The sequence below is a fragment of the Aulonocara sp. 'chitande type north' Nkhata Bay genome, linkage group LG16 (assembly GCF_057382095.1).
Source record: "Aulonocara sp. 'chitande type north' Nkhata Bay isolate Kocher_YH1m ecotype deep benthic linkage group LG16, A_spYH_male_GT1.1, whole genome shotgun sequence".
Classification (NCBI taxonomy): Eukaryota; Metazoa; Chordata; class Actinopteri; order Cichliformes; family Cichlidae; genus Aulonocara; species Aulonocara sp. 'chitande type north' Nkhata Bay.
The window spans coordinates 24,437,042-24,465,016 of record NC_141359.1 but is presented as its reverse complement, the minus strand read 5'-3'; the positions used below and the strand labels follow the sequence as shown (position 1 = coordinate 24,465,016).

Below are 27,975 nucleotides of genomic sequence, written 5' to 3'. Positions count from 1 at the left end.
AGCACACAGGCCACATAAAGTGAAAATTAGTTTATTGACGTTGCATACACCAAGAAACATTTCTCTGATTTTGCGGTTGCAGTCCAATGTCTCAATCGATACGCAACGTGGAGTCATGCTCGAGAGGAAAGGAAGCACTTCGGTTTCGCGGTGAACTCTTTACTGTTTAGACCTCAAATCCCGCATCCCACAAGTCATTGTCACAAGCTGTTTAATGGACCAGTGAGGTGCACGTGTAGCAGACCTGCACGCTGTTTGTATTTACATGGAGCATCACTAACGACACAGACTTGGGGACAGCAGAGCAGCATTCACCTTGTCCCAGCTTGATTTCTTTTTGCTTTTCCATTCAGCAAAAATGATGGCCTAGCTATTCTACTTAGTAGAAAATTTTTGATAATATAAAATGAACAATGATATTTAAGTAAAAATTAAAAAAAAAAAAAAGATATGCAGTTAATAGGCACATGTATAAAACTCATTTATACATTTAAAACCTTGTAGCCCCTTGAAGCTTAAAAGACAAATATAGTGCTTTTATCCAGCTGTACATTAACCGTTCAACACTGAAACGGGCATATCATTTTAGAAAAAATATAAAATGCTTTAACAAAAGAAGAAAAAAAAAATCAGTATACATTTGACTTCGATAGGTAAATGTGTGCATGATCTGCAGGAACTACATTATGTCTCAATACAGACTTTAATAATTATCACTTCTGACTTTTTAGTGGTAAAAAGGCTAGGATCTCTTTTTTGGAAAACGTTTTGACGTTTGCCATCTTTGAGTTAAAATTTGATTTTGATGATGCATTTTGGAGAAAACAAACAGTATAAACATAAATCACAGCACAGGGCTGCTCCTGGCACGGATATGTTCTGTGGCTGCCGGCATGGACAATGTCACGTTATTTTAAAAACAAACAAACAAAACAAAACATTTCTCTCCGGATTGTGATGTTGATAAACTTTATGCAATGCATAATCGCCGAAGTGATGCCTCAGTAGACGCCTCAGCAGCCGCCTCAGCAGACGGAGTCACTGGACAGGGGCAGTTTTGCACTGCGTCGAACCTCCTTCTCTCGTTTCTCCCGCTGCTTTTCCAGCTTCTCTTGGGCCTTCCGCATGTCCTTCAGCTTTTTCTTGATGGTTGAGCGATCACTCTGACTCGTCACTCCAAGTGCCTGACAGAAAAAAAATTAAAAATAAATCAAGCACAGACTTGGGGTAAATATAATTCCACCACATTTTCCATACCATTACTGAAACATTTCAAAATTAGGACATTTCAAACCATTTATTTCATCACAATTTAATTATGTTAACTGTCAGAAAATATCACAAAAAAAACCCTGGGATCTTCAAACTGACATGTTTAGTAGAGAGACAGCGCTAACTGTGGATGTATGGAGAAATTGATGCCGTCCGTGTGTTGTCACTGCAAACCTCTCCTGTGCTACTAGGGACTACTTTTTCACAGCAGTTTTTGAATTTATCACTGAGTAAATAACAATCATTACCTCAATGTAAGGACTATATGCCAGCAAATGTTTAAAGGAAGGTTTGCTGAAACCACCAGGATGCATGTGAGGGAATGTAAAGTGGGAAAGCTTGAGGAACAAAAACCTGACCACATCAAAGAGTGAGGACCCAGGAGGGAAACAAGTCCTGGAGTTTTATTTGTTTCTATGAGCTGCCATTGAATATAAAACACCAGGTGACGACCACAAGGCATTTATGCCACACACCCACCCCCATAAATGCTGTCCACGATGTTGGCCTCTTACACAGGTTATATCGTAGGCTCCACAAAGATTCACTGCAAAAGTCTAAATCAGCTCTAACGCTGCCCTTTTACAAAGAAACAACTTTTTTTAATATACTTTTAACATATTTTAGTTTCAAACTTGTGTTATATGAAATGCAAATGTAGCAGTGAAATCAGACAAATATTTAGTCTTATAAACACCACAGTCTAACTAATACGCTTCGTGACATGACTTTAACCCCACACCCGTTAGAAATGTGAAACCTAAATCTGGCCACAAGGTGGCAGTCACAGGCTGACCTGACTGAAGATTTTTTTCTATAACAAACTTTGATCAATCTACAACACTGACTCATTTGTAAGTGCTGTATTTGAATTTTGTGTTTTACCTTTAATTTGTCGCTGTCCAAGTGTAAGAGCTGCTGGCCGTCCACTCCCTTAGCGGTGAATTCGGGTGTGTACTGGTCCATATTCATGCCCATCAACCAGTGACAGACCTGTTGATTGGTCCAATCAGACACTGGCCGGTTCTGCCACTGGTACTCTTTTCCTGTGGCTGCTGGTTCGTCATCCAAAGTCTGCAGAGGAAACATATTAACAAATATTAAAATCCTCATACTGTTGCTTCTTGCACCTTTTTTTTTTGGGCCACGTGTTTTTTTTTTTAAAGATTATGACTCGAAATGCTGGGAAAATACATTATACAGAATAAAGATGTATAGTTCATGTTCATCGACTAAATAATGCCATGGGCTTGTGTTGCCTTGTGTAATGCAAAGTATAGTGATGGGTGTTGAGCAACAAATCTAAAAATGTCAGCAAGCTAAAATTGCAACTTTGTGTAGGTGAGAAAATTTTGCCAGGAATTATGAGCTGGTCGAGACACCCGAGGAAAGCCAACAAACGGACATGTTCTACGAGTTGATTTGCATTTCCTAATCTAGCTCAGAGAGAAAAACAAAAGCGTGCAAAGACAGCAAAGTACCAACAACACTCTGATGCATGTCAATGTCTTTATGTTTTCCTGAGACACCTGAAAAGAATTGACGACATCAGAAAAAACAGACAGTGAAACATCACTCAACAGGCAGCGGAGCAGTCAACAAGGTTCTGTGCGCTGCCAAAGCTTGTAAAAAAACAAAAAACAACAAACGAAGCACTGGTTGCACAAGTTCAAACTATTAACATCAGCTAACAGAAAAAGCTAAGCCACAAGACTCACTGTAACACAAAACAAAAAGATTTAACAGGCACACATGCAGCTCTCTTATATTCCCTCTCCATTCATGACTTAATCTGTACTATGAAAGGAGGGCGAAGCTCAAAGAGCATGCTTGAGAATGTCCCCTTTCAGCAGCATCAAGGCGTCCCACACGGCTTTTGTGACTGTGCAACAAGGAGAGCACTCACCTCGCTGGAAGAGAAGATTAAAGTGTGTGAGCGCCCAGACAGATTGGGTTCAGCAACTAACCCAGAGATGTCTGAACTGGGACTGGCAGGGTTAGAATCATCTATGACTGAAAAACTCTGGAACAAGTGGAAACAAGGAACTTGTTTACTAGAGTAACACAGCACCACTCAGCAGTTCTTTACGAGAGGCAAACAAACAGCATTAAGTATGAGGGTTAAAAGCTAGGTTGTCTCGCTTAAGACTGAAATTAAGATTTAATCTTATTACTATGGCAGCAGTCCATGTCATTGATTATAGGCATTGATTGACTGTGATCTTCAACATGTGGAAGGATTAACTATGTAAGAAGTACTGAAGCTGCTAGACTAACACCAATCCACCACCAAAACTACATCGACAACTTCTGAACTACCACAGCTGACACTAGAACACAAACACACAATTATTCAGGTATGGGGTAATGTTTTAATTAATTTGATGCTTGGATCATTCTTAGATATAATGCAGACTCAACTCTGGGTTAAATTTAGAGAGAGGGAATTTTTATCCAGGCCTCCAGGTTGTTGCACCAACTAAGAGCAAGTTCATATGCAGTTAAATTTTAAGACTGTTAGTTACAAGGTAGCAGTGAGTGCTGGATTTTCACACAAATCTCTGAGTAGATTTCTGATTAGCCAGCGCAACAGTCCCTGGAAACTAGTTTTGGCGTCTCTGTTTCATTTAATAAAAGCCAGAAGGCTCTCTCAGCTATAACGAAGGAAAATTAGACAAAAGTTTCCTGAAACAGTACCACATACCCACTACAAAAAACAAAATAAAACTGTGCACTATACATGGGATGCAGCTGAGGTGAGAATTTAGGCATCCAGAGCTATGATTGTTAGTATTTCTCTACTGTGTCATCTAAAACCAAAGGTGAAACAAAAATGTGCATACTGTACCAAATCTAACGAGCGACTGAATAAAGAGGACCAGGAGAGATTTGTCTGTTTAAAGGGAAAAAATGCCATAAAGCACACAGCAATAAAACCAAAAGCAAATTTTTTCCCAGTAATCTCCTTTTGGTGCGATCATGATCTCATTAAAGAGCATTCTGGGAATAATCCAACCACACAGCCTTAAATGAAAATCAGACTTTTCACTGGGGGCAGCTGATGTGTCACTACTTCCAAAGTTACTGAAAAGGGAACCAAATCCCTCACTGATGTGTCTCTCTAATGGCAAACTCGTGGATCTACTTATTAGAGCCTTTGGAAAGCACAGTGTATCTGAAGAACAAGCCCACAACAGGAAGTCAGCCTAACACTGTTTTATATAATAATGATAAGACTACAGTCAAGCCATCAGTACTGAGAGCTGGTCACTCTCTTTAAAGTTCAAGTGAAATTCCATAAAACAGTGTTAATCTATTAAGGCTGTGCTCGATACAAATATTTTCTCTATATTCCACGTTTACTTCTTTACATACATTATCAGGAACTTCATACCTTATTCTTGCGATCTTGACTTTGCTCGCTGCCAGTTTCATTGGCAGCATATGCCAGGCTGTTGCTGGAGGAAGAGGGCTCTCTGTCTCGGTCCCTGTCTTTGTCTCCAAACCAGGAGAAAGGCATACAGGTGGGGATGGAGGTCATTGATTCTGCAGGGGACAGGTTCCCTCCAGATTCCTCTAGTAACTCTGCTGAGCCCCTGGTCATAAAAGAAAAGTTTAAATGTAATTAGAGAGACACAAACTTACGTGTTTATGCTGAAAATGCGCCACATTCTATAAAATTAATAATTGTTAATAAACACCAGCTATTTGAGTAATGAGCAAGCAAACCTTTGGAAGATTTGGAATCAACAATGAAGAAAACCAAACAGGATTTCTATAAATACTGCAAAATTAAAATCTTGTTCACCTTCCAATGTGGCAAAAGCAACGTCCCCATAAACAAATCAGACTTTTTCAAATATATTCATTTTTTTTTATAAACTAGATTCAACTGTGAGTAGCCATAAAATACCTGCTGTCCAAAGATGCCCTCATTGCATCTTTCTCATGTTTTCTTCCTTTTCCACCCGACTTCCTGAGACCCCTGTTTCGATCATTGGAAACATTCATTTAGTTAGTTTAAAAAGCCAAAAGCTTACACATACAATAGTGCTTGATTTGGATATTTACCCAAAGTCTGGAAATCTTCTTTTAGGCTTTCCTCCACTTGAAGGCTCATTAAACTCCTCTGTAATGAAGCAATAAATTTCAGTCTTGGGAGCAATGCAAGAAAAAGCCTTGCTATTCCACACATCTCAAAACAGACCTTGCATACCTTTGGAATCTTTGATCTTGCCTTTGGACTCCCTCTTCTTCGCATTTCGTGTGATACCAGAAGGAGACTGTGGTGATGAGCTGTGTTTTTGGGGCGACAAAGAGGAACTTTCAATGCTTTCAACACTCTCTCCCTGTGATGGGGACAGAGATGGGCTATTGGAATGCTCTCCTTTACTCCTGGAACCATCTCTAGTCTCGCCTGGATCATCTTTCTGTCCATTCCCAGGATAGAAGACCGGCACTGGGAGGGACAGACTCTCCTGGATGGACCTCCTCCTGCAGGGAGATTGTAGCTCCTCCTGCTCGTCCTCGCCGTCACTTTCCTGTTGGGACCAAAACCATAATTTACAAGGACAATGCAAGGAAGAGGGGATAAAAGCTATTTATATAATAGCTTTATATAAGCTCTGCCTCCAAGTAATGTTTGGCTGTTGTCTGTCTCAGTATAATGGCGCACTATTATATTGTTTATTAAAAAAAGAGAAAAAGAACAACATTCCCTAGCCTGTCAGTATGTTTAAACATCTTCTGGACAGAAGTGGTCTCACATGGCTTACAGTTCAATCACATGCCGATATTATGCTCTTTGACAGGATCACAAGCTTTTTCTTTCAGACCTGTGAGTATGACGAAGCCACAGCAAGACTCTCCTTCAGTTTGCTCCGAGACGGAGGCTGACGCCTGGACTTCTGAGCCAACAGGGCCTTTTCTCTGTGTGCACTGGTGTTCAGGCGCTCCGTTTCAGGAAGCAGCTCACTCCAGTCTTTTTCTATAGCAGAGAAAAAAACGAATGCACACCTTTTCAGCAATTTACAAGAGTTCAGAGTTTATTTGTACTTATGAATGATTTACAGATCTCAAAATAAAAGTGTGACATGTACACTTCAGTTTTGGTACCTAGATTTGAGTCAACAGACTGTGTGTGTGTGACCGAGTGCTGGCTGCTCAGTCTATCCTCTGCAGCAGATTCCTGAACAATCTGACTCTCCAAAGCTGACTGAGCTCCTCTGGACTCCAGGACAGCTATCTGTGGACAAAGCATCACACTCTGGTTCATTTCAGTATCTTACAAGTCTGGTTATATATAAGCATTTATTTTTTGAGCTGCAGTCTTACTCTGTTCTGCAAGCTCTCCAGCTGCTCCTTGTACCACTTGTCTTTTTCATCTAGACTTTTTTTCAGTTCCTCCTCTCTCTTCACAAAGTCAATCTCTCTGGGGAGGAAACAAGGAAATGTGGCTCCCATCAGGATTTAAGCTTATAAACATGTTCAGTTTTATGTGATTATCACTAAACCATGCAATTCCACAGAGATATTTTCTGCGGAGGATCACAAAATAAGAGGCTAAGTTTAGACCCAACTGTTTTTTCTGTTGTTTTTTAATGCATAGACACAAATACATATACTCTTAATTTACACATATACTCTTTTCCAAGATCTTCCCACCATCCCTGAGTTACATGGTTGATCTCAAGCGACGTCAGTGATGTAAATCCATGCAAATAATAAATAAGCACTCTCCCACACAACACAGAGACATTATTTTCTGTCACACACTCTCAGACGACTCTCTTAGACCAAAACAGTTTTCCAAAAAATATTTTAAGATGCACCGCAAACGACTGCCTTCTGGGTGTTTTGATAATGCACTCTGTATAAAACGAAGATAGTGAAATACCTCCGTTATAACGTAACAGTATGGCTGTTAATAAATGTCCATTTGGTTGTAAAGTACTGTGTTGTTACTGGAAATCCCCCTGGCTCCCTCTAGTACTTGCTTCCAGTTACAGTGTTAAGCTCTGTTCATATTTGGTGCTAACAGGCATTGTGGGTGATCAAATCACAATTGGGGAGCTCAATGTATGCAATTTCAAATGTTCAGTTCACAACTGGTATTATCTGTATATCCTGTAATAACAATTCTATAGTTTGAAACAACAGAAAGGCATCCTTCTCACATTTGCTCATGAACTGCTTCAATCAGATTTGACCAACTTAAACCAACTTTTATAAACATCTGAATTCAACAGCGATGGTTTTTTTAAACAGTGTTTTGTAATTTATGACAAACTTACTTTTGCTGGTAATCCTTAAGCAGTTTCTTGGCTTTGTTGTACTTCTTGTCCAGGGTCTCATACTGGGTCTGAGTCTCAGCTAATTGTTCATTCACAGTCTTACACAGAGCCTGGGCTTCCAGCCAGTAATTCTCCAGCTTAAGGATCTTGTCATTATTCTCCTCAATCTTAAGCTCCAGTTCAGACTCCCTGGCTTCCCACACCGATTTATCCTCCTCTGCTGCCATTAGCTGTGCAGAGAGATGGTGAATGTTAGGCTACGTTCACACTGCAGGTCTTGATGCTCAATTCCGATTTTTTGATCAAATCCGATTTTTTTGTCTGCTCGTTCACACTACAAATAAAATGCGACAGCAAACGCGGCCCACATGCGCAAAAGAAGACGTCACACACAACGCACTCTGTTTAGACCCAGAGCAAACAATATTGTTTGACTGATGGCCGTTAATATAAAGACTTCGGACTTTACGTTTCCCAATTTTTGCTTTAAGTTATTTACATAATAATGTAGATAACCTAATAATTATCCTTATTGCTGTTTTAGAGGAGCGGTGCTTCAAAGGATAGTTGCAGATTTCTGTCAGAATCTGCAGATTATACAGTACAAATAAAATGTTCACGTTTCTCCAACGTTGTCTTCCCAACAGTTTCACTGACATCTACACGGGATGGCCAGGAAGCGTTCGTGATGTCTTCTCCGGCGCTGATAATTGGCGTCTGTCTTGTGTCAGTGATGTAAAAGACGGATTTAATGCGACTTGACCATTCACACAGCAGTCGCTTTCTAAAACATCGGATATATATCGGATTCAGGACCACATACGAAAGTGACCCAGATCGGATTTGAAAATATCGGATTTGTGCCGTTCACACTGTCATAGCATGATCGGATATGGGTCGCATAGGGTCAAAAAAAAAAAAAAAAAAAAATCGGATTTAATGCGCTTTCGCCTGCAGTGTGAACGTAGCCTTAGTTGGGGTTGGTAAAATAACTTAATAGATGAGCAGTGTTATTTTATTTGTTAAATACTGACTAAAAAGACACACGTCACAAATTCTGAATGTGTTTTTTTTTTCTCCACAAGTCAAACTTTGGGGTATGTAAGGTTTACTAACTCAGACTTCTGAGATGATAACTTAAAAATCTGGCCAAAAATAAATACATAAATAAATAAATAAATATTATTGCAGACATGGGTGAGCAATAAAAGAAACTCAACTTTTTCTATTTTGGTTTCTTTCTTTTTTTTTAAAATAAAAATAGCATGGTACATATTATTTAAACTTAAGTTTTTATTACTACTGTATTATGTTATATGTTACATCAAGAGCTTCACCATACCTTTTCTTTTAACTGGTTTATTTCAGCTGTGGCAATGTTGTGTTTGAGCTGGAGCTGGGGGAAAAAGAAAATTGAATATTTTGTTACCTACATTATGTTCATTAAACACTTGAGTATTAACTTTAAATAACCAAATGTCGATAGTAATGCCTCTTTAAACTTGAAGGCCATCTGAGAGCTGTTCATGTTGGTCGGCATAAACAGGGACTCCGAATCAGGGAGTTCAAACACCTCTACATTTCGCCCAGGAGAGAAATTGGATCCCAGAATCCTTTCATCCATTCCATCGTCGTCTTCATACCGGTCCTCCTAAAATGTGATATCACACATGACATTTGATATTGCCAATAGCAACACACCCTCTGTGCACAGGACAAAGGTTAGCATGTGTCAACATTGATCCCAATGTCTGGAAGAAACACTGTAATTATTTTATCATATTCAAACACCTGTAGGTTGACTACACCTATCTGCAGTAACAAATGTAAATACTATGATGACAATTTTAGTTCATACCTTGGCTTTTCTTTCAAAGAAATTAATTTAAACAAAAGAAAAAGAATATCTCAAGGAAAGAAAATGTCACTTGCATTTATTTATTTTTGAGCCAAGCCTAATGACGTGATCATTAACTGATCACAAACAAAGAGGTGAATTCACCATTCAAGCATGCTTAAACTGCCATTAACAGCTCCACATGGGAAATCACTGGAAGCGGATGTGACATTCTGGACAGCTGTACTGCTCAGTTTTAGAACTGTTACAGCGTGAGCAACTGCTATGAATTAAATGAATAATTAAATGAATACTGGAATTTTGTGCTCCTTTTTCTCAGAATCAACCCTTAAAACATGGAGCTTTAAAAAAAAAAAGAAAAAAAAGGGGGGTGGGGTTGCTATGCTTGATAAGAGTACAGTGTTTAAAATTAAGTGAATGAATTTAATCCATCTTAGAATGAGTCAAAAAAAAAAAATTAAGAACAATGTGGATCACTTTAAAAAAAGTGCCTGAAAACCTCCTGTTTGCACTGCATATCCTCTCGCTCTCTCTGCTGCAAAAGCTCAGGCCTGTGGCAGCTTGAACTTCAGAAAGCAAACATTTCACAACTCCAGCAGACAGACGGTAGTTAAATGAACACTTTCCAACACAGCCGAATGGTGACACATGGTTTACTCACAGCCAGCTGCTCATTTGCTGGTTGAGCTGAGTGGGATAGGTCAGGGCGTGGCAAAAGGAGATAGTGCTATTATCGTGGCATGTGAGCTTTATAATAATTACCAGTTTTCAAGCAGCAGACGCTTAATTTTCTTTGGACGGTCTGATGTACAACATGGTTTTACAATTTCTGTTCACAGTACTTTAATGATGTCATGTCATCACTATGGGAATTTTCACATCTCTATCTTTCATCCCACGTGACAACAATATAGCATAAGGATGACCAATGATTAATCCCTTAAAGATATGAGAGGGGTGAAGGAGCAGCTGACTCACCTCTTCTGTTGAATGTTCATACGGGTCATCCAGGTCTTCCTGCTGCTGCTGCTGGTTCTTCTCCTGTTCTAGTGTCTCACTTATGAGGCGGGCTACCTCGCTTTGTGTTCCTGGCTTCTCCCGACCAATCAGAAACCTGTTAATGTTAACCTTGTTAGTAAACTATTTATCATAATACTTTACATGCTGCTTTGAAATACCACACTGCAGAGCATCTGTTATGCCTACTAGGGGGAAATGCAAATTTTGGGTTGCATTTCAGGCCTCCCCGTGTCACGCAGGGGTGTTTGATTTTCCTATGATAAATCAGTAATATAATGCATACTTTGTGCAACCTTTCCTCAAAAGAGAAAACAAACACACCTAACCTCTGACCTCTTATGGGAAAAAACACAGACTCAACTACTAGCTTTATTTTAATATTTTAAGATAACAGCGATACAGTCTTGTTACCAGTAAGGTATTTTAACTAAAGTTGTTTTTAATTAAAGTTTTGGAGTTTGAACTGACCTGACTGTGCCTTTGGTGTTCTTTAGCACTGTGGCAGCAAACAGTTGAGTGACTCCCACCAGACTGATACCATCCACCTCCACTATCTGGTCATTGACCTGAATGCTAAAGACAGAAAATGAGGTGATCACAAAATGGAGTATTTCAAAGTACTTCAAATGGGGAGTTATATTACACACCCCTTCTTTAGATGACAATAAAACACATCTAAATATCACAACAAACAGAAACCGAACGATTACTAAAGTGGAGAATTTCTTGAGTATATCCATTAGCTTCGTTGCAAAGTTATAAATAAACATGTTTTTTCAGGTGTGTCAGTAGCTGTGTGACATTACACTGTGGTGTAGTACACGGTGCATTTTATGCATTTTTTTTTCCTTCGAAGTCTAATCAGAAGAAGGTTGGAGCAGTGTGACTCACCGTCCATCTTTCTCAGCTGCTCCACTCTCAGTTATGGTTTTCACAAAAATCCCAAGCTTTTCCAGACCCTGGTCAGCTCCCACTCCCATTCCTATTATGCTGATACCAAGCCCATTGTCTCCTGGATAAAGAGAAAATAAGCACATTTTAAAGAATGGGTAGAAAGAACTGCATAACAGCAAACTTGAATTCCCACCTTTTAACTCTAGATAGCCTCCACATGTGAAAACAAACGACTGGGTGAGCTCATCTGTAGCCTGTGCTATCGTCAACCTGTGAAACTGCTGTTGTTGAATACAATCTCTAGGAGTGTCGTTGACTTTTGGGGGGGTTTGGCAGCTTCATGCCATGTGTATACTTGGAAGATGAAGATGTAAAGCTTTGGCACGTAGAGTTAAATTTAATAATATTTTAATACATTAATGATTGGCAAGCTATCACCTCTCTTTATATTTTCAATGTCAGCACATCCTTGCAAAATTGTTTTTAGGTCTGTGCACACCATACGCCATCATTTGATTAAAGAAACTGCTGACTGTCATAAATACTATTAATGCAAATCTATTCCAAAGTTACAATGGTCAACTGTTAAGATCTGTGAACATACGGTTGGCTTTGGAGAACAAACTTATCTTATTCTTTAATATGTGTTATTTATTCATTTAGTTATGGAAAACCCACCTTTCTCAATCTCCACGGGAAACACGTCCATCTTCTCCACCCTCTTCTCCAGCTCATACTCTGCAGATGCTGCAACTGGGTCAACATCATCGTTACGCCGATCGTATTCCTCATTAGAGAAGGTACTGAAAACCTGTGGCAAGAAAAATAGTCCATAGCATCAACAGAGTCGTTCTACGTCCTGACCTGGCAGATAAGCATCACACAAATTTATGAGTTAAATCCACAGGATCCTCACAGGCACAGGCTTTTTTTTGTTTCTTTTTAATAAATCTCAGCAAGCTTAACAAGGACACATTCTTGATATGGTTTGGGGAAGAAGGAATTTCACTCATGCACTGATCTTTGGTAGAGAAAATAAGTCATCAGTTCACTCACTACTTAACTGTAACAACGTGCTGGGCGACAGCTGAACCCATTGACTTGGACCAGTTTCACTAACATTTGCTCTTTCAAGTTCTGTTACACTTTCACCATTTTTGTCACCATTGGGTTTAACTTAGGATATATAGTAGCTTACATTTATAGTATTGATCTTCATGTCTTGAATCAAAGTAAAATGTCAGTGACACTAAAGCTCAAGAGACATTTTAAAACATGCTCTATGTAAGAAGTTGTGAACTTTGCAAGCAGGCTTCACAAAGTACTGGATGTGTCCCAAAGGCAGCATGTGTGTGCAATTATAAAGCACACACAAGCCGTATGTCAGAACAAGAGCAGCATGGAAAGCGGGGCGCAGCTGGGGGAACCAAGCAGTGGATGTAGCAATGATCAATATTCAAAGACGACAAGTGCGGCCATCAGCACAGGAAAAAGAGACACAGGAGAAAACCCCCCAAAAACATTAGCCTTGGTTAGCAGGCATTATCCAGGGCTCGGAAACAGCCCCATGGTTTAAAACACACAGCAAGACAACAAGTTCCATTTATCCATTTAGCAGAAATTATATTCATAATCCACTTTGAAAAACAACAAGGGTCAAGCCAAAGTGAGCAGCATAATACTGGGAAAAATGGACATTGATCGCCATCTGTGGTCACTCAGTTATTAAAATATGTAACCCAAAAATACTTTGATTAAAACAAGAGAATTTTTTTCCAGCAAAATGCCATAAAGTGAAGACAGCAAATTACATTTGGTATTACAGATATAACATTACTGTTTTTAAAAGAAGAAAAGAAAAAGAAGTAGATTACAGTTTAGCAGACTCCATCAGAAGCTAATGCCTGATTATGCATTGGTAAGATAACCCCCCTGCTTGGCATTCATTGTTAATCTTAATCTGGGTGGAGTTATAATGATGCCAGTGTCAGTGTTTAATAGTACATCCACGCAGGTATGTAAAGGTTTTAGAGAAAACCGCTCTAAGCCAGAAGGCATCTTTTTCAGGAAAGGCCTCGGATATTTCAGCAAGACAATACTAAACTACATACTGCAGCTATTACAACAGCTTTACAGTAGACAAGTACGTATGCTGAGCTGTACTGCCTGCACTGCTGTTCCCAGATATTTATAGACTGTTGCAAAAAGAAAAGAAAGAATTGGTGTTGTAGATTAAAAGCAATATTATTAATTTCTCAAAATATAAATGTAGGGTTCTAAAAAATGTAGGTTTTTTTGTTTCATTAACAGAGCATTCTCATGAAACAATTTTTTTTTTTTTTTTTTTAAACAGAAAATTTCACATGACTCTTGTAACTATTAAGCAGATGTATTGTGCTCTAGTGTACATTCCTGGGAAACACTAAAACAAGAATCCTAGAACAAAAGATGACACAAACAAAAAACAGAAACTACAAAGTCTATAGGATTAGACTGATTGAGACATTTACCTTCAGATTAAATGATGTAATTAAATAAACATTTCCACTGAGGTCTAGATCCTGCAGCATGTCAAGACTTGAGGAATCAACCACAAACAATCTCATCCTTCCTCAGTCTTTCTTTCTCCTCACAATGTAGCCTTTGGATGAAGCCCAAATACACTGCTGATAGCAAGTTTCCCGAATAACTCACTAAGCTTTATGTTAAATCTGTCAGAGTGAATTACTGCAACCATTTCTGTTTTACAACATCCCACTGATTATCATCAAAGTGGACACATGGAATACATAACACTGCTTCCTTTAGCAGTCTTTTACAGAGGGGAATTCAGACACAGGTCAGTTATACCTTAATGTTCCTCACGGCTTCATTCAGACATAACCATGACAGTGCTGCAGAGTCATTTCCTGTTAAATCCTGTCTCAGTGACGGGGATAATTTATTTTTAGTATTTCAAGAAGTTACTACTGCTGTGCAATAGCACATGCAATTATCTTGCTTTGGAAAGCATGGGGTATATCCAAGATCCTAGAACCTGTTCTTTTATATGCTATATTACATATCTCCAGCAATTTATTTATTTAAGCAGTGCTATGCAAAAGACCCACATCTGAATAGCTTTTGCAGTATGAGACCACTGTGAGGAGTCTAGATGGATTTATAGTCTAGGAAGAAACGCTATTACTAGTTACACTAGTATAGCATTTCAAACCCCTTTAAAAAAAATAAAAATAAATACCGTATTTCCCGGACTACAAAGCACACCTAAATATTAGCCGCACAAGCTAAAATCAGGAGAAAATCCTGTTTTGTACATACATTAGCCGCACCTGACCAAAAGCCGCAGGTGTTTCAATGTTGACTTATCATATGTAAGAGAATATGCACAAAGGGAATTGTCAGGAAAGAGATGGCTGTTTGGAGACATCACTTTTATTAATATTTTGAAAAACAAGTTATGGGTACATATTTGCACATGTAGTACATAACAGTAGCCTACAGCACACCAGAAAAATAGATTTGGACTACCTTTTAGGCTCAGGTGCAGTGACACAGCTTTAACAAGAAGAAAAGTCAGTCATTCACCACCATCTTTCTCTTCTTCCTGCACACTAAAACCACCAAAGTCCTCTTCTCCAGTGTCGGATACAAACAGGCTCAGGATGGCTTCGTCATCCACTCTTCTTCTCTCCTTCGTTGTCACTTTCAAAACCAAAGAAATCCTCATTGTCAGTGTCAGAGTCGAACACCCTCAGAAGGGCCGTGGCGGTGTCCTGATCTCCATCATGCAGCAGTCCAGCCCTTCAAAATCCGTTGGTGATCGTGGATGTTTTCACACTTTTCCACGCTGTCAGAATCCACCGGTGGAGTTGGGCATAACTTGCAAGTTTATCGCCGCTCATCATCCACGACTTCTGCTGAACGCGTACCGCTACTTTGAAGTTTGTTTTTCGCGCTACTTCGTACGGCACTACGTTGCCTGGCGGACGGACATGTGACTAACATACCACTCTTGAACCCCGATCCTTCCGCCAGGCAACGTAGTGCCGTACAACAGCGGAACACACAAAACAAATCGTCTTACGATATGACAAAAATCACGGACAATCCATAGAAAAGCCGCACCTGACTAAAAGCCGCAGGGTTCAAAGCTTGTGCAAAAAGTAGCGGCTTATAGCCCGACATTTACGGTACTGAAATAATGTTATTCCAGGTGTAGAATTAATATTCCTGTGCTCCCTTCCCACATGTCTTTTTTTTTTTTTTTAAATCTACATCAAACTAAAGCAAGGTGTCTATACATAGTGTGAAGCTTACATATTTCTATTTAACAACAAGCCACTCAAACACATGAGGGTTACTAATACTGCAAGTCTGTGACTGTCTTTATAAATAGAAGTGGCAGCTATTAATTTATGCAGTTTACATGGATTTATCAGAACTCAGCAAAAGTCTTCACTAAGGATAAAATCTACTGTTTGGTTTATACTTTAAAGAGTTAGTAGTTGAGGGATGAAAATGTAGGTTAATGGAATGCAACAAGCACCACTGAATCCTGGTCTGTGGCATTAGCTGAGGAGCAGCTTGGCTTCTACCCCATACCTTTCCCTGATCTCTCACGTCTGACTTCCCTGTTGCCATGGACTCCTGGGCCTTTTTCAAACAATGTCCTGTTCTGTCCAGAAACCTAATCACTCAACCGCTGTCTTCTTTGCAAGAAAGAGAAAAATCTATCTTTATTAGCGTCTCCCTTTACAAAAACACCCTTAAACACAGCTCGCTGTTTCCAGATCAGACAGATAAATTCATTTTCATTTTATGTGCAGAACATGCCCAGCACAGTAACCACTTGAAATGTAAACACGCAAATGTCGATCAGACAACTGACTCCAACAAGTATGAGAAACCAAAGAATGGAAGAACTAAAAAAATTCCTTTAAGTTTATACAGAACAAGGTATTTAGTGCGCATGGGAACCAGACAAATCCAAGAGCTCGTGTTTCATTTGCTCTGGTTCCCCTCCCGATCAAACAAATTTCCACACAGACTTGCTCGTGCTGGGCCAATCACAGCTGTTTGTGTAATATGGGTGGGTTTAAGATAATGATCAGCCTCTCCTCACACTGTAGTTTTCTTACATTTTGCCATCATTTAGTAGTGCATCACATGCAAGGTTATTATACACAACTAAAGGCTCAACTATCACGCTTTCTTATTTTAATAGAAAACTGGACTTGAAATAAAAATGACCATAAACTGAAAGAATACTTATTTACTACCTTTAGAAAATACAAAACTGTAATGCTGATCATGTGTTTTGTTACTTCTACCCTTAATTGACCCCTTTCTTTGATTTCTGGTTCTTTGGTTCTTTAGTAAATTAATAAAATAAGACGTACTTTAAGTATGCCATCTATACGTTTCCATGTCTTTCAATACACTAGCTGTCTGCAACATATGATATCTTAACAACTCCCACAACTGTAATGGTTGTCTGTTCTCTCCATGTGGGCTCACATGCACAGATGGATACATGCCCACACCCAAACTGAAATCCTTTCCATCTTTCCCTCCCCACAACAGAATACCAGTGTGGGAAATGAGTCAGCAGCTGTGAGGAAAAGTCAACCCAGAGAAATATTTTGCCAATGCAAAAAAAACAAAAAAAACAAGGGCTGACCACTGATTTGGAAAGCTCATAATGTAAGCAGACCTACAAAAAGACAACAAATCAAAACATGCTGTGGGAGCTAGATGGGGCAGGGGTGGTGGTCTGGCACAGATCAGAGAGTAAATGGGAAAAAAAAAGCAAAGGGGCCCAGTGCTGTGATCCTGGGTAAATGCACCAGCAAACAGAAAAATATGCATCTACTACTTCCTGCATGCATTCTCCTAAAATGAGTTTGTAGAGTTCACCATGACTGACTGTAAGTCAAGTTTGAGTTTGCCTTTTTTAGACTTCAAAGTGTAAAGAACTGCAGCAGGAAGAGGTGGAGTCTGAGAAGCGCACAGTGCCATAACAGAGTCAAATTTCCAAAAGGAGCGCAAACATAAACAGGTTGAACAGGTTTGTTTATAAATAGCACAAAAGCCACTTTTGTACAGCAAGAGCTTCTGAAAACTACAGTTATCTTTGAGTGAAATATACACAGCATCTGTTAAATGTGCTCGCTGGTAAAGGGATAATGAAACCGTTTAAGGCCATCACAATCAAGACTCATCCCATGCCAAGCTGTTTAATGAACAGCATTGAGCTGACGGCATTAGTATTCTGCCCTGTTTCGTCAGAGTCACTCACCAGTCCAGGTGGCTGAAGCAAAATCGAATCCCCTCCATTTGTTGGATTAGGGTGGGACCAAGTCAGACAAATTCCCGAACACAAGACCCATTTTAGTTAGGAAATGGAAAGCATAACGCTAAGGGGTGGATTGGCTGCAGAGGGTAGCATCCAAATGTCAACCCCCCCCCCCCTTTTTTTTTTTAAACTTTCTATGTAAAATACAACTAGAAGGACAAGCCTTCTGCCTTGCTTCAATTAAGTTTAGCTTGGCAAAAATGGGGGGGGGGGGGGGGGGGACACTCCTGGCTCTCCCGGTTTTTCACCTCATTTTAAAGTCATTAAACTGTGATCTTCATGACAGTTGAAATGTCTAAAGATCCCAAACAAAAGCTTTACTGCGGGCATATGGGACACCAACCAATAAAAGAAGGTGCGTGCTTGGGCAGCAACCCATGTGTACAGTGTAATCACCAACAGTGCAAACAAAGAAAGATGTGCTATGAACTGTACAATCCTAAACCACACCCTGTGTGTTTGAGAAAGGACAATACAGTCACTTGACCAGCAACTGCTAGTAACACTTCCTGTGACTCTGTAAGTGCAGCAAAGCAGCAGGTGCAGATCCTTTTTTTGTGTGTTATGAACCACTTATGTATAATGTTCAAATTTCTTTGTGTGCAACACAACACACAAAACCGTGACAATTTGGACAGATGTAGAAAATATGTGGCCCGACAGTGATTTTGCAGACTTTGACCCCAAACAGCTAACACACCTACAGGAGAGATTGTTTATTTTAAAGAGTTCATTTGATCATGCTTGATGTTTTGCTCTATTACAGTGTTCAGGAAGAATGAGAAATCCAGGTTATACAAACATACTGTGCTACACGAAGATTTGTTTAATGGTTTATAGTAGAGCTGGGCGATATGAGATTTTTTCATATCACGATATGTTTTTTTCATTTCAGGCGATAACGATATCTATCACGATATAAGCCAAATAACTATATTTGTAAGATTTAAATGTGCCGTTGCTCACAAGTAAAATGTGAAATAATCAGCAGCTTGTTTTTATTTATTTATTATATTATTTATTTCCCATAATAAGTTCAACAGGGTAGATGTACTTAAGGAACATGAGACTTTTTCAGATAAATAAAGGCAAATATTGCAAACTACACAAAAGGCAGCCGCTAAAGCGTTTAAGTTTCAAAATAGAACAAACGAAACAGACTAAATTGTCAATTCCACTTAGAAACAAAATATTAATTCTAAAAATAAATCTTAGTTTGTGTTACAGAAGAACAGACAAAACTGACTAACTTTTGTCAATATCAAATAAACTGAGAACTAAAAGGAAATTCTCAATCTCTCCTTGTTGTATAGCTTAGCTTTTCAAACAGTTTTAACGGTTACTTTAGTCTGACAAAAGCCGAATGACGAATTAGCGTTTCCAGTCAGAGACTGAGGCTACGTCCACACGTACACGGGTATTTTTGAAAACGGAGATTTTCCGTTTCCGTTTTAAAAAATAATCCCGTCCACACATAAAGGCAGAAATGAAGGAAAACGCTGCTATGAACATGCCAAAGCAGCAGGTGGCGCTAGATTCCTAACCGTGCAGAAATGTTGGCCAATCAGAAGTCTAGAAGCCTCGGTGGGAAAAAGTAAACAAAGCTGGGGCATAGAAGCAGAACCGAGTCGTATGTGTGGAGGGACAGTAACTGTGTGTATATGTAAGCATTTAAACACTGCAGAGAGTAGAATTAACAGTATTGTAGAAATTCATTTCACCGAAACAATAACGTGGCGCACAGTGTGACGCATGCACCAGTTCATTGTATTTCCAGACTTGCTTTCGGCACAATTTACAGTGCACGCTACTCTGTTTTTTGTCAGACTTGAAATAGCCGAAATACCTTCACACTACGGAACTTCTATGGCTCTTCCGTTCGACAATCTCTCCGGCGTTGGAACCATTATCTGTTTTCTCTTCGGTCACGCTCGGTTGATTTTTCTAGTCGGCACACTCATTTCCTCCATTACCCGCTGGCTGCTTCCCAAACAAACACACATGCGGCTTGGCACTTGTGCTGTACGTTACAAGTCACGCGACGTGACGCTGCGGCTGTGATTGGTTCGGCTCTGCGCTACTTAATTTGGATTGGCTGATCTTTTTTTTTTTTTTTTTTTTAAGAGGACAAGAGCGGCGAGGTCTATCGCGATAGCTTAATTTCTCTATTGAGTAAAAGTTATATCGCGATACATATCGTTATCGTTCTATCGCCCAGCTCTAGTTATAGGCATGTCCTTGTTCAGAATTTGTTTGGTGACGATTAAAAACAGACAGTCGGCTCCCTGAGTGACCATTTTGCTTTTAAATCCGAGTATGTACGATATGATATATAAGAGCATGTAGACTTCATCAGACAGTGTCACAGTAACAAAAACTAGACTTCAACAGTGCAGTGCCTTGGTAAATGACTCCAGTGTTTTGGCAGTTTTTCCTTGTGTAAATGGGCCACGTTAATGTCAACATTTCATTGTTATTCTGTTGTCTAACAACAGGAGCAGAAAAATATGCCCGTAAGAAGAGACTGATTGTGAATTCAGCTGTATCGAAATATGATATAAATGAGTGCAGAGAAGAGAGAAGAAAACAAAACAGATGTAAACTGAACAGAAAGCCAGCTGTGTTTAGCTGCAATGAAAAAGACAAAGCAAAATTAAGTCCAAGTAACACACGACTCTTCTCTATTGGTTATAAATTGGTCAAGTTTCCACAGTTCATGGCCAGCATTTTATTTTCCTGGAGATCTGATCTGTGTACAGTGATTAAAGCTAATCATTATGTTGACCACATTAGATGCACCAGGCAATGTTTGGTTTCTTTTACTGAAACTATCAGACTCAAGGGGGAAAAGCAAAAAACTCCTATTACCTCAGAACACCAGGTTACTGTTGTTCGAGTCAGAATTAAGATGTTTGTACATTAGTCATACCAACACATTAACTAGTTATGCATTCTGCAAGGTAAAATTACTGTTTTTGTTATCAGCAGAGACTGATGGTTTTAACCAAGACAACAGCTTCAGTTCCTTTTTATAAAGAGTGGTCTGACAACAGCTTCTACCTAAAAAAACAACTTTAAATACAGCCTACAGTTAAACTCCTAATGATCTTTAAGTCTGCTAAAATACATTTTGCTCCTGTCCATGCACAGTAGTGCATGTTAGCAGCATGCTTTGATACTCCGTTATCAGTAAATTCTAGCTCAATTCCAGCCTATTAGTTACCCATTTTCTAAGTAGAAAGAGGGGGAAACTGGCATGCAAACGTTCTTGTTACAAAGGGGCTGAAAGACTGCTGGGAATAAGAGACTTTACATATTCACAACTCGTACTTTCATTTAGAAAATTCTCAGCAGAAATGTATTTTAATGATATGGGACCTGTAATGCAGTAGTGCAACATTTTATCCTGCTGATTCAGCTAGAAGGCCTCACAGGCTAACAGCACAGCAACATTTCCTTGTCCTACTAAAGTGTAACTATCCTACCTGCTTTATTTTCAACACCTTTATTCATCTTATATAGAACATCATGAGTATCATATTCGTGAAATGCATTTGGTAGTCAATCATTTGGTATTTTACATGTTGCTGGACTGCCTTAGAAGAGCTCTTCATCCAGCGTGATTCGTTTTGACACTGGACATGTCTGTCTTTCCTCCATAAAGAGGAAAGACATGTCCAGTGTCTTTCCTTCATAAAGAGGACCTTTGTTTCACACAGCACACCTCCTCCGTCAATAATACTCAGGTTACTTAGAGAGTTAATACTGTTCTGAGGCAGAGTACAAAGAACTTCCTCTCTCCTAGTCAGCTACAACTCAAGTGCACTCAGTCCCAGTGCCAACTATGACTAATAGACAGTGGAGAATGATGCTGTGCTAGCAAAAGGCTTTAGTTTTCCAGGTAGGAATGTTCGCTGTGGGACAATCATGAGAGCACAACCAGCCCACGCTGTTGTGGTCCAAATCCGGGCAGATATCATCGTTTTAACAAACTCCTGCCCTATGATGCAGTGTGTGCATCAATCAGCCCTACTTTTCAAAAAGAATCACAGTCTAAGTAGAGCCACATAGAATATCCACCTGATCACATATTTGTCTGTTGCATAAGGTATCTGGTTTTCAGTTTCTATATTTGGGCGTTCATTATCTTTTGTTTTCAAATGGGAAACTATTTAACCACACAGCCCTGAAGCCTCAACATACTTTTCACTCCAGACAATGATCATCATGTCATGTCACGTCATTATCGACATCTTGGCGACATCAGTGAAAGATTCCACCACTTTTCTCAGTCTTTTAGCAACTCTTTCCCAAACTAAATAAATAAATCACCAACCTAAAAATCTATGGACAGTAATGCTGCCAATCTCAAGTCTTCTCCACCACGAGAATGCTGCTCAGTCTGAGCTAGCTAAACTGTACACACAAAGGTGTCACCCAAAAAAAGTCTTTACATAGCCTGAGGAAAAACGTAAGAAACTTGGTTTCTTCTGTCTTTTTCTCAGAGTGATACTTGTAAATGTAGCTAAAAATCACAGGCATCATCTTCAACTTATATCTTTAGTTACTTGTCAAGTAACGTCTCAAATATCTGAAGCAAAAACAAGCTCGTATTGTGGACAGCACTCATACTAACTAACATTAGTCCATACATGTAAATCAACAGGGAAATTCATTTTAACATCATTGATCAAAATCCATCCAACCTAACCACTTATTTACCTGAGGAGGGGCTGGAGCCTATGCCACTGACAAAGGGTGAGAAGTTGCGAGTCAACCAAGTAAGATTAATAACTAGGTGTACTTACTACACTGCCGACTTGCCCACATCATGGATGACAATATCCATAATGTGCATCCACATACTGTCCACACAGCAATCAGTGCTCTGGTTAGATGTGCCACATATTGATCAAAATTGTGGTTCTTTTTCAGAATTGACTATGTATGCACCACCTGATGCACCATCAGTGAAGCAAACATTTTGACCTAGCAAACTATGACACACTTGTTTTTTTGTTATGAACAAAGTAACTCATTCGTTAGTTGAGAAAACTGATTTATATATAATTCATTATATATAAATCAGTTTTCTGAAAACGAGATGTCCAAGGCTAAGAGGGATAGTGGATATACTGGCCAACGGATGTTGAATATGAAGCTGCCAGGCAGGAAGAAAAAAGGAAAACCACAAAGATTCATGGATGCAGTGAAAAAGGACATGCAGAGCATTGGTGTAATAGAGGAAGATGCTAGGGTGGGATTGACACAAATGAGCCACTGTGGTGACCCCTAAAGGGAGCAGCCGAAAGAAGAAGAAAACAGTATATTAAAAGGACTATAATTTTCATATTGTTCACATACTTAAGTGTCATGCCAGCAGTTTAGTATGTGAAAATTTGGAACAAGCCCTGCAGATGCCCACTGATACAAACTTACATATGAACTAATTTAACCTGATATCAAGGAGTTCTCTTTTACAGACAGTGAATTGCTACAGAGAAGACAGCTTAGTGTTTTGCTGTGACATGTGTCTATAAAGCTGTGTTTATTCCTGTCATAGCTAGATTTTGGGGGGCTAAGGCACACAGTTTGTGTCCCCTTCAGGCCAGGTCAGCTTCTGGTCCCCTCTCTCAGGACCCCCTACCAGGATGACTGGGATAGGGAGGAGGACCCCACACCCTCAGATAACAGCACATTTCAAGGCCTGGATAAACACTGGGCTGTTCAAATGCTGTGTGAAATCTGCTGGTGTGATTCGTTTCCCCTGTTTTAGCAAAAAGTTGATGAGATATGATGACAGTTAAGTATCAGTAGCAGGAAAAAAATAAATAAATCACTTCTGCTTCACACCCCCTAATAACTAGGTGGTGATGTTTGCGCTCGTGATCTGTGTCAATACCAAAAGAGATTACATCAGCTGAAAAACAAGAGTGCAAACGTCTACAATATATAAAACAAATGATAGTACAGGGTTGTCTTTGCTACATCTAAATTCAATGTGATGCATTATCCCCTAGTCTAGAAGTCTGTATATTCCCACTTATGTGCCTACTCTAGGAAGATGAAATTCACCACTGCTTATTTGGGGAATTATGTTTTTAAAACAGGGACTGAAAGAGAAACATCCCAGAGGAATTTGTGCAGAGGAATTTGCTACCCCCCCAACAAAACCCAAAACAAACAAATACAAAACAAAACAAAAAAAGAAACAAACTAGCATTTAAATTTTTTAATTGGCCTTGTTAATTGACAATGCCTTTGCTCAAGTATAACTGATATTTGTGTTTATGCAGTGGTGGGTAATAACAGGAAAATTGAATAGTTTAATAAGGTGACACAGACTCTTTAATGTCCATGAATTAATGTTTAGAAGGTTCCTTTAGGTCAGGGGTGTCAAACTCAAATACACAGTGGGCCAAAATTCAAAACTGGAACAAAGCCGCGGGCTAACATTAATATTTATTGAGAAAAAAAAAAAATCTTCCTCTAGATATAAGAATGAATCTTTTCTTATGGACTCAAACAAGTTTTGCTGAAAAACTGAATATGGAACAAGCAAAGCTTAATACTAAACAATATATATATTAGCTGTATAATACCAGTAGGCCTGCTCCAATAGTAATTTGGTATGGCTTCGCGGGCCAAATGACATTAGGCTGCGGGCCAAATTTGGCCCACGGGCCAGAGTTTGACACCTATGCTTTAGGTGGTGACTAAGCCTGGAAAACCCCCATCTCTGGGTAAAATGAGATGAGTCATAAGAAAGAAGTCAAAAATATGTTAATTACAATTGTCCTCTCAATGTTCACCAACACCAACAAAACTAGAGACTCAGGTGGACTATAATGTAAATAAAAAATAACAAGTGTTACTGTTAGCCAGGGTCAACCAAAAAGAACTGTTGGACAAACTGGATAAATACGCACATCCATGTTGGACAGACATGAAAAATTCCTTATGACAGAAACAAATAATTCATGATCAAAAGGATAACCTGTCTAAATGAGTTAAAAAAAAAAAAAATTTGTACAGTGCAGTTTCTATGAGTCTACCTCCTTGCAGTCTTGTTCAGCAACACCTACTCTTGGACGCTTTTAAGCAAAGTCAACATTATTATAAAAAATATGACCAAACAAAACCACTACCCCCCTTATCCCCAAACAGCTCCCCTATTAGTCATGGGGATTAGGGAGACAAGGTTGTCAAACTACCTGTTTTCCTTGACCCTATGATTAAATGAAGCATCGTTTAGATTTTCTCAGCTGTGGCAAAACTCATCTGATGATACAGTGCAGCAGCTGTGACGTCAACAAGTCCAACAAAAGCATTCATTCTGAGCATACACTCATTTGTCTTGTGTCTTCTGGGAAACACCCCCAGTCAGACACCACTGCTGAGTCAGTGCGACGGTGGTTTATAATGAAGGTGCTGTGCAATTTGTTTTAGGTTTTTTTGTTTTTGTCTCAGATGAGCAAGAATGCTTCAGATGCAAACAACACAAAATACTTACCAGAATGGGATCCGTAGAGAACTTGATTTTCCTTTTTAAGGGAGGCTCTTCCTCATCTGACAAACCAAGGACCTCATAACAGTCATCGTATTCCCCATACATCTGATCCTCCTCATCTTCCTCCTCCTCTTCCCTGAGGACCTGGTCCACTTCCCTGTCATCCACAAACGCTGCATTTTCTATACCATACACTACTGGAGAAGCTCTATCCTGTATGCCCTGGCCCACCTGCTCCTCCAGCTCACCCTCTTCTTCTGCTGCTGCTTCATCATCTACGTCACGTGTGTCTTCACTATCCCGACTCACAACTACATTGTCTTCCATTCTCTCTTTCAGCCCAAATTCCCCATTATCCTCTAAGAGTGTACCTTCGCCTACATCCTCTGCAGTCCATTGTGCCTCTTTTGTGTCATCTCTTAATAAGACCTGGTGGGCAGGGGTACAGTTCAGTTTTTCTGGAGCATGGGTTCTTTTCAGGTCTAACTGCTGATCTTTGGGTTGCTGAACCTTCTCAGCCTGAAACACATCGTCATTATTCTCATCTTCATTCTCCTCACTTTCCGAGGACTCATGCTGAACCACTACCAGTTCAGCACGTACCATGCCCACCCCTTTGGATTCTGGAGAGGAGTTTTGACTGGGAATCTTGTCCCCAACAGGACTGCGTGCTACACGGTCATTACTCTTGGCTTTTTCAGGGTATTTGCCCCCGTTGTCATTCTGTAAGCCACCAGCTGATGGAAGAGGCTGTTTCACATCCCTTGGGGGTGGACTTTGTGGTTTGCCCCTCTCTGAGTCAACAGATGTCCTACTAAATCCATCACCAGATGATGTCAAGCACTTGTGACCATGGCTAACTGGGCTTGTTTGCTCTGGTGAGAGAGGTTTGTGGGTGGCATCGGTTGTAAAAGAAACTGATTTGGATGCTGAACTGGTAGCTGGAAATGTTGGTTTTGGCCCAATATTTGTCCCTAAAGGTGTTGGTTTGTTGTCTCTCTTTTTGTTAGTGGCATCAGAGAAAGAGTCTACGGCGTCTTTAACAGGAGATGTAGGTTTATGTAAGGTGTCCCCTGTTGGAGAGGTAGGCACTATGTGTGCAGTGGTACTGTGTTGTTTAGCAGATGTTGTGCTACTGTCTTCTGAGTCATTCTCAACTATATAATTCTCCAACCTCTTTGACAAGGGCCCCGCATTTAGTGACACCCGAGGCAGTTTCTCAATATCAGCCTTCTCATCTGGCCGATTTTTAACTGCAGGTGAAGGAGTTTGCTCTGATTTGTTAGTGGTCTCTGATCCTGATACTCTCCTTGTGCTTTTCCCTTCATCAGAGGCACTTCCAAGTGACAAACGATTTACTACTCTGTTTGGAGATTGTTTTTCCACGGCAGGCTGCTCTTTAATGCCCCTTTCAAAGAGTTTTCTGGTCACAGAAAACTTCTCTGCCAAGGCCACTTTGTCAATCTCAGCATCTTCTCCCTTGGGCGTTTTATCCAAAATGTGCGATTCTGGGCTTGCTGCACTGTTCAAGTTAAGTCTGTGAGTGCTGACCGGAAACTGCACCTTTGGTGGAGACACCTGGGTTACATCAGACTTTAAATTCACTTTCCCATCTTGGCTCTCCTGTTGCTGACCATCCATCTGTAGGAATATATTCTTTATCTTGTTCACTCTGGTCCCAAAAGGCCTCCCCCTTGAGTCCTCCCGGTTGTCACTGGATCCATTTGCAAAGGTATTAGACGCATTTTCGGACTTTGTCCCATCAAAGGAGCACTTAATGGCGTGGAAGTCAGACTTGTATGCATTTCTGTGAGGGGACGCGCTCCTCAGGCTCCTCTCGCCTGCTTTGCTCTCCGCTTTGATCATTCTGTTTGTTTACGCTGCACACAACTCTTAAAATCCAGCTCTGGAGAGAGTTACAGTGTTTGACGGTGAGCAATTGTCCCTCGACAACTTTACACAACTGATGTCATGGGTCCGGCGGAGAATTTCTGGAGCACGGTTGTATCAACTAAGCACAAGCAGTAAAGTCTCCTACAGAGAGAAAAGCAGAGCAAAGTCTATCAGTGCATGGACGAAACAATGCGGTCTCACCACAGCCAACGACAACGTTAGCTATTTTAGAAACTGCACGCAAACAGGTCGTTCAACTTTCAAATCAAAATAGCCTGAAATGTAGCTTCAGGTAAGCCTGCAACTTATGTTGCACTTCATTTGGCTAGCAACTTGGAAAGGTTAGCGTGAACAGCCGATTGTGTGTATTAGCGCTAAGGTACAGCAACATTATGAGGCTCTAAAGCCACTTTAATGAACTACGAACTTCTTTTTGAACAAATTAAACCGGTTAAACATTACTCAAAACGTCGGCACCGCCAAACATTGATTTAAAAAAAAGCGCGACCAACTTCAGCTTAGTCGGCCAACAGTTCAATAGGAGCGAACGTTGGTATCTCGCTCTCGACAACTCATTGTGGCAATTCCAGCACGAGTTGTTGACAATATTTCAACATAAAACACCACACCAAGGTGAACAACTTTCTCAGCCTCTCACCTCTTTGTTGTTCCATCGTGCTAGCCCTCTAAAACTCGTCAAGCGTTTCAGTTTTACACTAGCAAAGTTGTCCCTTCTCCTTGCTCACCGCCATCATTCCCCCGCTCCAGCGGCTTTTTCCCCCTGCCTCCTCTTTGCACTTCCAGACCTGCCGCGGAGCTGCGCGCGCACACGAGTCTTCTGTCTGTCTGCACGGGCGCGCCGCTGGGACAGACGGAG

The 27,975-nt window shown here is 40.1% G+C and overlaps 1 protein-coding gene across 4 annotated transcripts; it reads right to left on the bottom strand.

Moving 5' to 3' along the window:
* Positions 1-15: 15 nt before the first annotated feature.
* Positions 16-27,913, bottom strand: ppp1r9ala (protein phosphatase 1 regulatory subunit 9A-like A). Of its 4 annotated transcripts, none has more exons than XM_086267590.1 (20): positions 27,757-27,913; positions 25,209-27,239; positions 12,016-12,148; positions 11,335-11,455; positions 10,912-11,016; positions 10,402-10,537; positions 9,058-9,216; positions 8,908-8,961; positions 7,566-7,795; positions 6,607-6,703; positions 6,388-6,517; positions 6,108-6,259; positions 5,489-5,813; positions 5,344-5,401; positions 5,186-5,257; positions 4,667-4,868; positions 4,121-4,165; positions 3,179-3,295; positions 2,158-2,346; positions 16-1,184 (listed from the first exon to the last, which is right to left on the bottom strand). In XM_086267590.1, exons 2-20 carry the CDS (start codon positions 27,069-27,071, stop codon positions 1,026-1,028), a joined length of 4,347 nt encoding a protein of 1,448 aa, XP_086123716.1. In that variant the 5' UTR covers positions 27,072-27,239; positions 27,757-27,913; the 3' UTR covers positions 16-1,025. The 4 variants fall into 4 exon arrangements, with proteins under 4 accessions (XP_086123716.1, XP_086123718.1, XP_086123717.1 ...); XM_086267592.1 differs by having other exon boundaries at positions 9,139-9,216; XM_086267591.1 differs by lacking the exon at positions 4,121-4,165.
* Positions 27,914-27,975: the final 62 nt, after the last annotated feature.

What these genes read in the sequence shown, in the direction of transcription:
- ppp1r9ala (XM_086267590.1), bottom strand. Translation starts at nt 27,071, where the DNA reads ATGATCAAAGCGGAGAGCAAAGCAGGCGAGAGGAGCCTGAGGAGCGCG. An exon ending in AACACCAAAGGCACAGTCAG is followed by an intron (nt 10,538 to 10,911) that starts GTCAGTTCAAAC and finishes TAACATTAACAG; the next exon opens with GTTTCTGATTGGTCGGGAGA. An exon ending in TGGCTTCGTCATACTCACAG is followed by an intron (nt 5,814 to 6,107) that starts GTCTGAAAGAAA and finishes TGGTCCCAACAG; the next exon opens with GAAAGTGACGGCGAGGACGA.